At 38.9% G+C, this 16,088-nt stretch overlaps 1 protein-coding gene across 1 annotated transcript; it reads left to right on the forward strand.

Annotated features, from left to right (window-relative positions):
• Positions 1-13,561: 13,561 nt before the first annotated feature.
• LOC130712542 (uncharacterized) lies at positions 13,562-14,194 on the forward strand. The gene has a single exon (XM_057562373.1). It carries the CDS (start codon positions 13,562-13,564, stop codon positions 14,192-14,194), a length of 633 nt encoding a protein of 210 aa, XP_057418356.1.
• Positions 14,195-16,088: the final 1,894 nt, after the last annotated feature.

Raw genomic sequence — 16,088 nt, forward strand, 5'->3', positions numbered from 1 at the left:
AATGATAGGAGTTAAGGTCTAACCTCTTAAGCAAATAACAAATAGTATGACTAAGGTCAATCCTCTAAATCAACTAACACATAATAGGATTAAGGTCCAGCCACTTCAATCCAAGGTCAAATATTATGATTAAGGTCCAACCACTTTAATCAAATAGCAAAGAACAGGATTAAGGTCCAGCCACTTTAATCCACAAGCAAATAATAGGATTAAGGTCCATCCTCTTTAACCCATAAGCAAATAATAGGATCAAGGTTCATCCTCTTTAATCCAATATCGAATATTATGATTAAGGTCATACCACTTAATCAAAGAGTAATTAATAGGATTAAGGTCCAGCCACTCTAATCCAGGGGTAAATAATATGATTAATGGCAACCCTCTTAATCAGAGAATAATTAATTGGATTAAGGACAAGCCCCTTAATCAAGTCATGCAAGTATGCAAGAGCTAGCAAACCACGATTCGTCCTCACCCGGATACGTGTCTAGCTATGGTTCATGTCTCTATCGTTTTTCCCTAAGGTAAACGTCGGTCCATTGACCAATCACTTCACAACAAGGAGTAGCACCTGCACTTAATGGCGGTTCTACTCATAACGGCTCCTCTTCATGATGTTCACAACTCGAATCATTATCTTTCCTCGAACCTCAAATATTCGACCCTTCCCATTTTCGAACTCATTTCATATCCTAAGTTTTCCTCAAAAGGGGTCATCTTCATTATTCAAAGTGTTCTAATTTGAGTTAATTCATTATGGAATTTATTCTCAAACAAAGTCTTATGCATTCATTTATTTCAAAGTCTAACAGATTAAAGATCCCCAATGTCCTGGTTTAGGCGAAAGCCTCGATCCTCCGTGTCAACAGTAGCACAGTCCTTCCGACAGATCCTACTTGCTAACTCTCGTAACACTCCGCATTCGAAGTCGATATATCCATAAGGTTTGGGCATAAAACAAGATTCATGCACTTTTGCAATTAAAAGGAATAGAACATGTCTATCCACTATAAAACAATAAGACGGAAACTAGTAAACGGCCGAAGCCTCCAGAAAACGGAGACACACGCCTCAATCAGTTCACACGGCCGAAGCCTCCAGAAAACGTTTTCCCAGTCCAGTCCAACAGTCATAATCAAAAGCAATAAACAGGTCGAAGTTATCGACGCCTAAATCATATAGCTAATAACTAGGAGAGTTGCCCTTACCTCGAGTTGTTCCAGTCTCGCGGAGTAGGTCTCCCTCACAAGCTTGTTCAGTCAATCCCAAAGTTTCCACAATTGAACCTTTGAGCACACAAAGCAATAATGAATCAACACAAGTCGATACAGTCAAAACAATCCTAACTAATGTTCGACAAAGCTCAAGAAGCTTCAGAGTACCACATTTAGGCACGAATGGAAGGGCTCCCCCCGAATGGATGAGTTTTGACTCGATTCAAGTTTTGTACAAAAACACTTTATTCGCTAAAACGTGCATAACTCGAGCTACAGAACTCAGAATGACACGAAACCGGAGCCAAAATTTCCACAATTGAAAAAGCTACGCAATGGCTCAGGTCATAGAGACCCAAAAATTATTTTTGGACACGGTACCCAAGCAAATAGGTTTCGGCCACTATGGAAATAGGGTTTTCGAACTTTTTCTTCGATCTAAATCAATTCCTAGGTATTCTTAGGCGATATCTAAGCCAGGGAAACTCTCAGAAAAATTATCGAGTCGAAAACTGTCGCAGGGGTATTTTGGTCAATATTTTTAGCTCGGAAAATCAAAAATTCGAATTTTGAAAAACTAATCGGATGGAAATGTCACTAACGACGTTTATGACAACTAATCCTACTGACACTAAGCTAAGTCGTGAGTTCTAAACCGAAAGGATGAGACTTTGCCCCAAAAATGGGTATTTGAGGTAAAAATTGATTCCGGCGGAATTTCGGCGACAGAATGAAAAATGTAATCCGACAGAACTACTCTTGGGCACGTAGGGAAGATGTTTAGACAGAGAAATCAAGCTATTTGGACAATTTTACAAAAAGCTCCAAACTTTGAGCTCAGAAAAACATAGAAAAAGTCGACAGATCTGATGATCAAAAGTGAGGGATAGTAACTATACCTCGATGTCTTCGATTAGCAACGAACGGCGGAACGATCAGGCAAGAAACGGCGAAAATCTTCTTCTCCTCTCCTCCTCCTCAAGCTCTCGGCCTCTCTCTCTCTCAAAGGTGGGGAATTTTTTGTTTTTTTTTCATTTTCCACCTATTTATAGGATTTGGAAAATGCGGAAAAATGATTATTTCGCGATTCCAATTTTTCCTACTGATTCCAACGTATTTTAGACACGATATTCTTCCCGCTGAATCTTCTGATTCTTCAAAGAAATATCAGTATGATTTTTGGTTTTCGAGGCTTGTTTTTAATGCTTACCGGCATTAAAAATGCACTTTATGATATTGACCTCGGATGCAGAAACTTCCTTCTGAAGAAAGATTGGAAACATCAAGAAAAATGGGTGTTAGCGTGTGGAATCTTCGTTTGAAGCTCCGAATAGAAAAAGTCTTCATCGTGCGTAGATTTTAGGGTTTCTGAACTATCAGGGATTCCGTTTCGGCAAACTTCCGAGAATTGGAATTGGACGTTCGTACATTCCAGGGTTTCGTATCGAAACGCTTGTTTATAAATGAATAAGAGAAGTTCTAACATTTCTCTGAAGATTTTTCGAATTAGTTTCTGTCGTGTCCTAAAGTGTAAATTAGCTATTTACTAGTGTCTTTGACCTAGGCTTAGGCAAATATTAGTCGTGCTATAACTCTTATCGGTTTTGATACAATCCTTGAACTTTTCCTGAACCTTCTCCTTCATAAATCTATTTCATCCAATAAACTCTCGTTCAGGTTTCCCTTCATGATACATCGAACTTATTCGTTAATAAGGAATTTCACTAATTTATTCTAAGCTTAAAATCTTGGGTCTCACACTAATAGGCAGAGGAAACAATCTACCAGGTATTCTTCTGATGACTATGTTACCTTGTCAGATGGAGGAAAACCTGAGTGTTTTCATCAGGCCATGGAGAATCGCACTTTTGATTTGGTGAAATTTCCAAATGGCAAGAAGGCTTTCTTAAACAGGTGGATTGACAGGGTGAAGCAAGAAAGTAATTCTACATCTCCGAGGTATAAAACCATATTGGTGATGAGAAGTTTCAGATAGAGAAAGGATTAATTTCAATGAAATTTTTTCTCTTGTGGTGAAGATGTCATCCATCCGTGTTGAGTTTTGCTGCTATTCTTGATTTGGAGTTAGAGAAAATGATGTAAAAACTACTTTCCTTCATGGTGATTTAGAGGAAGAGATTTACATGTAGCAACCTGATGGTTTTCTTGTTGAATGAAAGAAAGAATATGTTTGTAGGTTGAGAAAAAGCCTACAAGAAGACTACTTCTGATCACTATGTCTTTATTCAAAAGTTTGCGGATGACATGCTTATTATTGGGAAAAATATTTCCACGATTGACAGGTTAAAGAAGCAATTGGGCGAGTCATTTGCCTTGAAAGACATGGAGCTCCTAAGCAAATTCTTAGTAGAAGAATCATGCGTGATAGTAAAGAGAAGAAACTTTGCCTGTCACAGGAACACTATGTTCCATATGGAAAGGGCTAAGGCGGTAAGTAGTCCTTTTGCTACTCATTTTAAATTGAGTGCTAAATAAAGTCCTTCAAATGAAGCTAAAAAACCACATATGCAACGGGTCCCTTATGCATATGTCATGGGTAGTTTGGTGTGCACAAGACTAGATATAACACATGTTGTTGGCATAGTTAGTAGACTTTTGTCTAATCTAGGTAGAGAGCATTGGAAGCTGTGAAATGGATTTTGAGGTATCTTTATGGTACTAGTAGTTTGAAGGAAATTCCGCAGGAAAATGTGAAGGAAAATCCGGAGGAAATTCAGTGTTTTTTTATGTCCCTACTTTAGAGTGGTTTAGGAATCATTATTGAAAATTTGAATTAGTTTAATTTGTTATGGAGTAAAGTTTTTTTGTAATTTTTATGTTTTAATTAGATTTAATGTTTGTACAATTGTAAGCATTCTTTACATAAGAACTCAATTGTTTTACACTATATTTGAAATTAAAAATAATTTTATATAAATAAAAATGAAATCATTCCTACGTAGCAAAAAGTGCTTGAATGTCAATGTAAAAAAACCTTTACACTAACTGTTATTGTAAGGCCCTAAGTTCAATTTGGAACAATTTTATGGAAGTTTGAATAAAATTGAAGTTTTAGCTAATGTTTGATAACTGGCAGATTAGGACTGTCAACTTGTGTGAATTTTTAGAGGGTCTTAAAGACTTCATTTTGGTAAACTTCCTTCATGAGAGTTGTAGCCCTTTAAGTTAAGAAAATTCTCGATGTAGTTTCGTGTAAATCCGATATCTGTAGCTCGAGATATCCCTGTTTTAATGAGTAAAGGTCGGGCTGTACAGTACCTACGAAATTTTATTAAAAGTTGAGTTTGTGTTTTGGGCTTAAACCTTTTTAATTTGGGTTAAGTGGTGGATTAAACTCATAATCAGAAGGTTCTTAGGCTGAATGGAGCATTATGGGCCAAGGAAGGCTGATCCAAGGAAAGAAGCAAGGGTTTTGAAAACCCTAAGGCTTGGTGAGCCGCCGGCTGCCCATGGAAAAGGAAGGGGGCTGCAGCTGGTTTTTCCTCTGAATTATGAGCTTTAATGAGCCATTAATACTCTGTTCTTGGGCTGTATCAGATCTGAAACCAGAAACCTAGCCCACACAAGCCCTGGCCGCCACCTATAGGTAAGGATTAGAGTGAAATCCTTATTTTCTTACATGCAAAACAGCACCAGAAAATATTTCACGTAAACACCAACCAAACAAGCAAACCAGCACCCTTCCCCTTGCTCCTAAGAGGCCTCCACTCGTCACCCTTGCACCACCAGCAGCCACCGCCCACCAAGGAGGAGGAGGAGACACGAGAAAGAGAGAAAAACCGCAAGGAAGGAGAGGAAACACGAGAAGGAGAGGAAGCACGTGGAGGAAGGAGAATTTTGGACAGCAGAGGAAGCTCTTTCTATTCTTCACTTCTCTCCATCAAAATCCTACTTCTTTTCATCTAAATTCATTCAAAACCCGAGGTAAGGGCTGGTTCTAGGAATGGGTAGGTTCTTTAGGGAATATGCCATGAATTGCCATGAGAAACAACTTGAGTTTTGGACTGTTTTTGCATGATTTCCTGTACATGCTTGCTTGCTGGAATTTTTCTCTTGAATAGCCATGAATATGATCCTCAAACGTTGTTTATGATCTGAATCTATGATTTTATGCGAGTTGCCATGGTATTTGTTAAGTTTTGTGCTATTTTGCACTTGTTATAACATGATCCTTGCTAAATGTTTGGTTCTGAAATTTTGAGTGGATATTTGGGTTGTTGGGGATGTACCAAGATTGCCATGATCAAAGGGGAAGGAAGGAAAATTATTTTTGAAAACCATAGAGCCATGGGAGTTTCGCTGCCAGTTTCCTGTACTGGACAGCGGACTTCGGAGCCCCTTTTTACCTGTTTATGGTCATCAAATGAAAAAGTGATTAAAATGAAAGTTGTAGATTTTCGAAATATCTTTCCAGACATATAAAAATCATAATTTTTGGTTTAGTAATGTGATCTGGGGGTCGTGTTTAGTAACTGTCACACCTGCTGTTTTTCCTGTTCCGGACAGTTAGCTTTAAGGCCTAATATCACCTAATTATGGGACTCAAATGAACAAGTGTGTAACTAGAGAGTTGTAGATATTTAAAATAGCTTTCTAGAAAGGTATCATACGTGATTTTTGGTTGAAAGATGCATTCTGTGGCTCTATTTTTGTGAAAGTTGTTTCTGCTGTCAATATGTTGAAGTTGCGATGATATATTATGCATGAGTGAATGTTCTTGCGTTCCTTTACGTGGATTATATTTATTTTCTCAGTTAATGGTTCAAGGGTCGCTCACCTAGCCGTAATTCCCTTGTAACCCGTGAATGTTGTGTTGTGAAGGTTGTTGTATAAAGAGTATGATAAGACTCTAGGATTGACTTTAGAGACTTAACAAAGAGAAAAGTGTAATAAACTCGCTTGCAAGTAAATGTGAATAATTTGGACATAGGTCAGGTAGACTATGGTCCATGAGAACGATGGTACCTTGCACGCGAGGGAGTTATTTGGGTTGACTGCGGTCTCCCGTGAACCTTGTGGGCCGGTGTGGCTTCACGTGATTTGGTTGACTGCGGTCACCGTGAACTTTTGTGGATCATTGCGGCTCCACGTGATTTGGTTGACTGCGGTCACCGTGATAACCGTGCCTCTGCGGAAGCACGAAGATGGCCATGGAAGTTTTGGTGGGTTGTGTGAAGTGAGATTCCGTTAGTAACTGACTCTTTCCCATAAAAGACATATAATGTACTTATATTATATATGTTGTTGTTGATTTTGTCATTATCATTTTTTTGTTGGACCTGACCCTGCTTGTTTGCTATGTGTTTATTTGGGGGGGGGGGGTAGATGGTCGTGAAGATAATGGCGACGACTCATTCTTGGGAGTTGATGCTACGTGACGAGCCACTACCAGATGATGACTACACTTCTGATGAAGAGGAAGAAGATAAAGAGGAAGGGGCCAAGGATATGGTTGGGTTGTGAGACATCCATTTTTCTTTTGGGTTGAGAGTACCGAGTTTTGGAAGTATTGAACCATTACTTTATTTTAGTTGAGATAGTTTAACTTGATGTAATTTACTTTGAAGTTTTCTTCCGGATATTTATTTCATACTCTTTTCAATGATTAATAAAGTTTGAGGTTTAGTTTGATGTTTATTTCCGCAAGTTTGAAATGGTTAAGTTTCGAGAATTTTGTAAAATTGAACTTTTATCATTAATTCAAGATTAATAAGTGAATCGACGAAAACTCTTTACGAAAATTGGTTAATTAGTTACTGTGTAACACTCGAGAAATCGGGGCGTTACATTGTGGTATCAGAGCTCCGGTTGAGAAACCAGAGCACTAAGGGTTTTGGGCTTACGAGTTTCCGAACTTGTTGGTGTTTTTGTTTTGTATTTTGATAAAGATATTTTCAAAGCTTCACGGTGAGATTAGGTAGACTTGTTTGCTAAGATGTTTGCTTGGCTGTGAGATTGTCTGTAGTTAGTATCATTACCTTGATACTTGAGACTAAGTGTTTGATTATATTAAGATGTTTGAACTCTGAGATCAATTGATGGAATGTCAATCGAAGGAAGAGTGGGCTTTGGAATCCCTTTTGCGCCCCAAGGTGTACGCCTATGTGCGTTTGTGTGCACCTTTGCTATTGGTAAAGAAGAAGGATGGGAAGTCCAGGTTGTGTGTGGATTACCGGCAGCTAAATAAGGTGACAGTGAAGAATCGTTATCCGATGCCTCGGATAGATGATTTGATGGATCAACTTCGGGGAGCTGTTGTTTTCTCGAAGATAGATATGAAGTCAGGATATCACCAGATCCGTGTCAAGGAATCTGACGTCCAGAAGACCGCATTCAGGACTCGATACGGGCATTATGAATATCTTGTGATGCCGTTTGGGGTTACTAATGCACCCGCAGTGTTTATGGACTACATGAACAGAGTGTTCAGACCATTCCTGGACAAGTTCGTGGTGGTATTCATCGATGACATCCTAATCTACTCGAAGAGTAGAGAGGAACATGAGGAGCATCTACGCCAGGTGTTGGGCGTGTTGCGAGAGAAACAGCTATATGCTAACGGCTCAAAGTGTGAGTTCTGGATGGAGGAGGTGAAATTTTTGGGGCATGTCATATCAAGTCAGGGTGTGGTAGTGGACCCTAGCAAGATCGAGACGATTCTGTCATGGGAGCAACCTAAGACGGCAAGCGACATCAGAAGCTTTGTTGGGCTTGCTGGCTACTATAGACGATTCGTCAAAGATTATGCAAAGTTGACTTCGCCGTTGACCCAGTTGACAAAGAAGAATCAACCGTTTGCATGGACGGAGAAATGTGAGGCTAGTTTCCAGGAGTTGAAGAAGCGGCTGACCACCGCACCCATACTAGCTTTACCTAAGGAAGGAGAACCTTATGACGTGTATTGTGATGCGTCGCACAATGGTTTGGGGTGTGTAATGATGCAAGATAAGAAAGCAATTGCCTATGCTTCAAGGCAATTGAAGACTCATGAGAAGAACTACCCTACACATGACTTGGAGTTGGCTGCCATAGTTTATGCTCTCAAGATTTGGAGACACTACCTCTATGGCAGTACGTTCACGATCTACAGCAATCATAAGAGTTTAAAGTACTTATTTGATCAGAAGGATCTGAACATGAGGCAGCGGAGGTGGATGGAATTCCTTCAGGACTATGAGTTCACTCTACAGTACCATCCGGGGAAAAGCAATGTCGTAGCCGACGCTCTCAGCCGGAAGGCTATACATGTGTCCTCAATGATGGTCAAGGAGTTAGAACTGTTGGAGGCTTTCCGAGATCTGAGCTTGGACGTTAAGCTCGCACTAGGAAGACTGAGTTTCGGAATGGTGACGGTGTCAAGTGGACTTTTGGAAGAGATCAAGTCTAGACAAGGGACTGATGAAGGGATAGCTGAGTGGCGAGACCGTGTGACTCAGGGAAAGGCACCAGAGTTCTCTATTGGGAATGACAATATTCTGCGATGCAAGGGACGGGTATGTGTGCCTAACGATGCAGAGATGAGAAGATTGATCCTGGATGAAGGACACAAGAGTAGACTGAGTATCCATTCCGGAATGAACAAGATGTATCAGGACTTGAAACTTCACTTCTGGTGGCCTGGGATGAAGAAACAAGTGGCTGAGTATGTTTCTACTTGCTTGACATGTCAGAAAGCGAAGGTAGAGCATCAGAAGCCCGCAAGGAAGCTGCAACCACTAGATGTCCCAGAGTGGAAGTGGGACAGTATTTCTATGGACTTCGTGACGGCTTTACCTTTAACTCGGAGGAAGTTCGATGCAATTTGGGTTGTTGTTGATCGTTTGACAAAGACCGCTCATTTTATCCCGATCAAACTGAAGTACAAGGTGGAGAAATTGGTGGAGATTTATGTGGCTGAGGTTGTGCGTCTACATGGTGTACCGACCAGCATCATGTCAGACAGAGATCCGAGGTTTACCTCTCACTTTTGGGGAGCCTTGCAGCAGGCCCTCAGAACTAAGTTGAGATTGAGCTCTGCCTATCATCCGCAAACCGATGGGCAGACAGAGAGGACAATCCAGTCGCTGGAAGATTTGCTACGGGCCTATGTGTTGGATCACAAGGGCAGTTGGGATGAGATGTTGCCGTTGATCGAATTCACCTACAACAATAGTTTTCATGCAAGCATCGGCATGGCACCTTACGAAGCTTTGTACGGTCGGAGGTGTCGTACGCCCTTATGCTGGCATCAGGATGGAGAGAATCTGGTGATTGGCCCGGAATTGGTGCAACAGACCACCGAGGAAGTCAGGAGAATTCAGGAAAAGATGAGGACCGCGCAGAGTCGCCAAAAGAGTTACGCCGACAACCGACGGAAGGAGTTGGAATTTCAGGCCGGAGACCATGTCTTCTTGCGGGTTACCCCGATGACAGGTGTCGGAAGGGCAATCAAGTCCAAGAAGCTTACTCCGAGGTTTATTGGGCCGTACCAGATCACGGAGCGAGTTGGACCGGTGGCGTTCAGGATCGCCCTACCACCGTTTCTATCCAACATCCATGACGTTCTTCATGTGTCGCAGTTGCGGAAGTACATGGCAGATGATTCGCATGTGATTACGCCAGACGACATACAGCTGAGAGATGATCTGACAATGGAGGTGCCACCCATCAAGATCGTCGTCCGAAGCATAAAGCGCTTAAGAAACAAGGAGGTGCCTTTAGTGAAGGTCGTGTGGAACCAAGAGACTGGTGACGCGACCTGGGAGTTAGAGGATAAGATGCGGGAGTCACACCCCGATTTATTTGTAAACCCTTAAGTTTCGAGGGCGAAACTATTTTTAAGGGGGGTGGTATTGTAAGGCCCTAAGTTCAATTTGGAACAATTTTATGGAAGTTTGAATAAAATTGAAGTTTTAGCTAATGTTTGATAACTGGCAGATTAGGACTGTCAACTTGTGTGAATTTTTAGAGGGTCTTAAAGACTTCATTTGGGTAAACTTCCTTCATGAGAGTTGTAGCCCTTTAAGTTAAGAAAATTCTCGATTTGGTTTCGTGTAAATCCGATATCTGTAGCTCCAGATATCCCTGTTTTAATGAGCAAAGGTCGGGCTGTACAGTACCTACGAAATTTTATTAAAAGTTGGGTTTGTGTTTTGGGCTTAAACCTTTTTAATTTGGGTTAAGTGGTGGATTAAACTCATAATCAGAAGGTTCTTAGGCTGAATGGAGCATTATGGGCCAAGGAAGGCTGATCCAAGGAAAGAAGCAAGGGTTTTGAAAACCCTAAGGCTTGGTGAGCCGCCGGCTGCCCATGGAAAAGGAAGGGGGCTGCAGCTGGTTTTTCCTCTGAATTATGAGCTTTAATGAGCCATTAATACTCTGTTCTTGGGCTGTATCAGATCTGAAACCAGAAACCTAGCCCACACAAGCCCTGGCCGCCACCTATAGGTAAGGATTTAGAGTGAAATCCTTATTTTCTTACATGCAAAACAGCACCAGAAAATATTTCACGTAAACACCAACCAAACAAGCAAACCAGCACCCTTCCCCTTGCTCCTAAGAGGCCTCCACTCGTCACCCTTGCACCACCAGCAGCCACCGCCCACCAAGGAGGAGGAGGAGACACGAGAAAGAGAGAAAAACCGCAAGGAAGGAGAGGAAACACGAGAAGGAGAGGAAGCACGTGGAGGAAGGAGAATTTTGGACAGCAGAGGAAGCTCTTTCTATTCTTCACTTCTCTCCATCAAAATCCTACTTCTTTTCATCTAAATTCATTCAAAACCCGAGGTAAGGGCAGGTTCTAGGAATGGGTAGGTTCTTTAGGGAATATGTCATGAATTGCCATGAGAAACAACTTGAGTTTTGGACTGTTTTTGCATGATTTCCTGTACATGCTTGCTTGCTGGAATTTTTCTCTTGAATAGCCATGAATATGATCCTCAAACGTTGTTTATGATCTGAATCTATGATTTTATGCGAGTTGCCATGGTATTTGTTAAGTTTTGTGCTATTTTGCACTTGTTATAACATGATCCTTGCTAAATGTTTGGTTCTGAAATTTTGAGTGGATATTTGGGTTGTTGGGGCTGTACCAAGATTGCCATGATCAAAGGGGAAGGAAGGAAAATTATTTTTGAAAACCATAGAGCCATGGGAGTTTCGCTGCCAGTTTCCTGTACTGGACAGCGGACTTCGGAGCCCCTTTTTACCTGTTTATGGTCATCAAATAAAAAAGTGATTAAAATGAAAGTTGTAGATTTTCGAAATATCTTTCCAGACATATAAAAATCATAATTTTTGGTTTAGTAATGTGATCTGGGGGTCGTGTTTAGTAACTGTCACACCTGCTGTTTTTCCTGTTCCGGACAGTTAGCTTTAAGGCCTAATATCACCTAATTATGGGACTCAAATGAACAAGTGTGTAACTAGAGAGTTGTAGATATTTAAAATAGCTTTCTATAAAGGTATCATACGTGATTTTTGGTTGAAAGATGCATTCTGTGGCTCTATTTTTGTGAAAGTTGTTTCTGCTGTCAATATGTTGAAGTTGCGATGATATATTATGCATGAGTGAATGTTCTTGCGTTCCTTTACGTGGATTATATTTATTTTCTCAGTTAATGGTTCAAGGGTCGCTCACCTAGCCGTAATTCCCTTGTAACCCGTGAATGTTGTGTTGTGAAGGTTGTTGTATAAAGAGTATGATAAGACTCTAGGATTGACTTTAGAGACTTAACAAAGAGAAAAGTGTAATAAACTCGCTTGCAAGTAAATGTGAATAATTTGGACATAGGTCAGGTAGACTATGGTCCATGAGAACGATGGTACCTTGCACGCGAGGGAGTTATTTGGGTTGACTGCGGTCTCCCGTGAACCTTGTGGGCCGGTGTGGCTTCACGTGATTTGGTTGACTGCGGTCACCGTGAACTTTTGTGGATCATTGCGGCTCCACGTGATTTGGTTGACTGCGGTCACCGTGATAACCGTGCCTCTGCGGAAGCACGAAGATGGCCATGGAAGTTTTGGTGGGTTGTGTGAAGTGAGATTCCGTTAGTAACTGACTCTTTCCCATAAAAGACATATAATGTACTTATATTATATATGTTGTTGTTGATTTTGTCATTATCATTCTTTTTGTTGGACCTGACCCTGCTTGTTTGCTATGTGTTTATTTGGGGGGGGGGGGGGGTAGATGGTCGTGAAGATAATGGCGATGACTCATTCTTGGGAGTTGATGCTACGTGACGAGCCACTACCAGATGAAGACTACACTTCTGATGAAGAGGAAGAAGATAAAGAGGAAGGGGCCAAGGATATGGTTGGGTTGTGAGACATCCATTTTTCTTTTGGGTTGAGAGTACCGAGTTTTGGAAGTATTGAACCATTACTTTATTTTAGTTGAGATAGTTTAACTTGATGTAATTTACTTTGAAGTTTTCTTCCGGATATTTATTTCATACTCTTTTCGATGATTAATAAAGTTTGAGGCTTAGGTTGATGTTTATTTCCGCAAGTTTGAAATGGTTAAGTTTCGAGAATTTTGTAAAATTGAACTTTTATCATTAATTCAAGATTAATAAGTGAATCGACGAAAACTCTTTACGAAAATTGGTTAATTAGTTACTGTGTAACACTCGAGAAATCGGGGCGTTACAGTTATAGCCATTAAATTCTTTTTAATTAATAATTTTAATTTATTTTAATTATTAATGATTTATGTGGAAATAAAACTTAACCAAGACGTGGATAAAACCACATCAGCGTTCGCTTGACACCGGCGATGACCAAAACAAAAGGACTAATTTGATCATGAGGATAGGGACTAAACGTGACCTCTAGTACAAACACAATGACTAATTTGATCATTAACTCATTAAACTAATACTAATATATAATGTTAATATAATGAATCGGAAAAAAGTTATTAGCTAATTAATATTGTTACTAATATGAAGGTCAAGTCAATTTTACTTTTACTTATTATTATCATTATTATTTTAAATTTTTTCTCTAATTGTGATTAACAATTAATATTAAAAATAATAATATTTATCATTTCAAAACTTTATAATTATTAGTTAATATGATGAGTAATATAAAAATTTATTAATAACTAACTAATTGTTATGAATAGGATGACCATTGAGCCAAGCCCATGTACTATATACTTAGCCCATTGTCTAATGCTATAAATATAGAGGAGGCTGCATCAAGCAACCTATCCCCATTCACACATTTTCTCTAGACTATTGCTTCTCTCTTCATCTTCTCTTCTATATATTTCTTCTGCTTACTATTATTCTTAACACGTTATCAGCACGATTGTTCTCTCTTCTCAAGCTATAAAAATGTCGAACCTTGCCAAGCTCGATTTTGTGGCCCTTGACATTATTGGGACAAACTATTTGTCTTGGTTGTTAGATGTTGAAATGCATCTAGATGCGAATGATCTTGGTGATGCAATCAAAGAAGGAAATGCTACATCAAACCAAGTTAAAGCTAAAGTGATGATCTTTCTTCGTCATCATCTTCATGAAGGATTGAAAACTGAATATCGTACCATAAAAGATCCACTTGATTTTTGGAAAAATCTGAGAGAGAGATTTGACCATCAGAAAACTGTCATTTTGCCAAAAACTCGTTATGAATGGCTGCACTTGCGCTTACAAGACTTTAAAAGTGTAAGCGAGTATAACTCTGCCTTGTTTAGGATCACTTCTAAATTAAAATTGTGTGGAGAAAATGTAAGTGATGCAGATCTACTAGAGAAAACATTCTCTACTTTTCATGCATCAAATGTGGTCCTACAGCAACAATATCGGGAACGAGGGTTTAAGAAATACTTTGATTTGATCTTCTACCTTCTCGTGGCTGAACAGAATAACGAGCTTCTCATGAAAAATCATGAGTCCCGGCCTACTGGTAGTGCTCCATTCCCTGAAGTGAGTGCAGCAGCACACAATCAAGTTTTTTGTGGTTAAGGCCGCAGTTACAGTCGAGGTCGAGGACGTGGATGTGGGCATAGCCACAGAAGATTACAAATGAACAATTCTTCTTACCATAAGTGAATGGAGATCATGAAAGGAACAATTGTGTGCAAAATGATAAACACGTTAAAATCACGTGTTATAGTTGTGGAACTAAAGGACATTGGTCACTAAATTGTCGTACGCCAAAACATCTTGTCAACCTCTATCAGGAGCACATTAAGAGTAAGGGGAAAAAGGTAGATACAAATCTCCTTTAAGAAAATGGATTTGATAATGATGCCACTCATTTAGACGTTACTGATTATTTTGCTGATCCTGATGGAAATGATTGATCACTTGATTGGTGATGGGAGTGTTCAGAAATAAGTTTCATGTTTTAATTCTTGTTTTATTTTTACTTTCCCACGGACCTTATGTTTGTCCTTGCTTTTTCATTTAAGAAATTGAGTGTTTATTTTGAACGTCAATTTTATTACTTCCTCCAAAGTACTCCCTCCGTTCCTTAATATAAGTCACATTTTTTGAAAAAAATTTGTTCCTAAATATAAGTCACTTTCTAATATCTAGGAAGCATTAAATAATTTTTTCCAAATTCACCCTCATATTTAATATGAAAGAGATTATGAACTTTTTGAATATTAACTTGGAGAGAGAAAATCATAGGAAAGTAAATAAGGGTAGTCTAGGAAAGCTAATCATTTCCTTTACAAATTTATTGTTACTAACTACTTTTCTTAATCTAAGAGAATTAGTTATTTGTGACTTATAAATAGAAATAGAGGGAGTATTTTTTTTATGATCTCATAGTTGTTTTTGTCTTTTCTATTATCAAGAAAGGACGTTCTTACTACTGTCACCACCTCAAATGGTGAAGATGTTTGTCTAATTAATTGTGCAAATGGCAAATATGATACTCAAGAATAAATCCTATTTAAACTTGAGAAGCGGAAGTCCTTATTATATTTGAGTACTACAAAAAGATATAAGGCACCATAAGAGCTAAAATATTGTTGCCTAGAAGAGCAAAATTGAATATTGACAATGATGGAAGTGAATGATGTTGTTTTGTGGACAACCATGATTACTGGGTATGCACAACATGGTAAGTTCCTGAAGATCTTAAACTCTTTAAAGAAATGCAAGATCAAGGGATACAATATGATAAAATTGATATTTGGAAGTGAAATAAGTACATGTGAGGGTATCCAAACACTTGATCAAGGACGGCAATGCACCTGTTAGTGGAAAAGTACAAGAATCATACTTTTCTTTTGATAAAATATTTGCAAAAGATAATAAATCATTTGCACAAAGTGGACAATGTTTGTTCAAATGTATTGAGCTGAACTGAAAATATATTTCATTCACATTTGGCTTTGCAGTTAGTGCTGCTGCAAATTTTGTTCATGCCATAAAACATGGTTAAGGTTTTGGGTTAAGATGTGGCGTCGATATCTATTGGTGTCTTGCTCCTCAGCTCATGGGCTCCCCTGTCTCCCCCAACAATGACTTAATTTGATTGAAAAATATTTCGGGGATTACATTTCAATGAATTTTTTTCAGAGATACAATTTAATTCTCTTAACAATATCGGGGACCAAAAGCACATTTAAGCCTATATTTTATTATAGTTTTTGGGATACATTTGGAAATATAATGATATTCTAGTTTAAATAAATAAATATGATATATATTTTTATTATAAATATAATAAAATAAAAAATGATTGTGTTAAGACATTTAAATAAATAGTATTAGAATTCTCTTTTTTGTCAATATTTTTTTTTGAAAGTTTCTTTTTGTAAATATTTTTTTTTTGAAATTCTTTTTGTAAATAATTAAATGTACTCAAATTTGAGCATGGATACAATATCTTTAAGCATAC

This window comes from Lotus japonicus, chromosome 4, assembly GCF_012489685.1.
Source record: "Lotus japonicus ecotype B-129 chromosome 4, LjGifu_v1.2".
Classification (NCBI taxonomy): Eukaryota; Viridiplantae; Streptophyta; class Magnoliopsida; order Fabales; family Fabaceae; genus Lotus; species Lotus japonicus.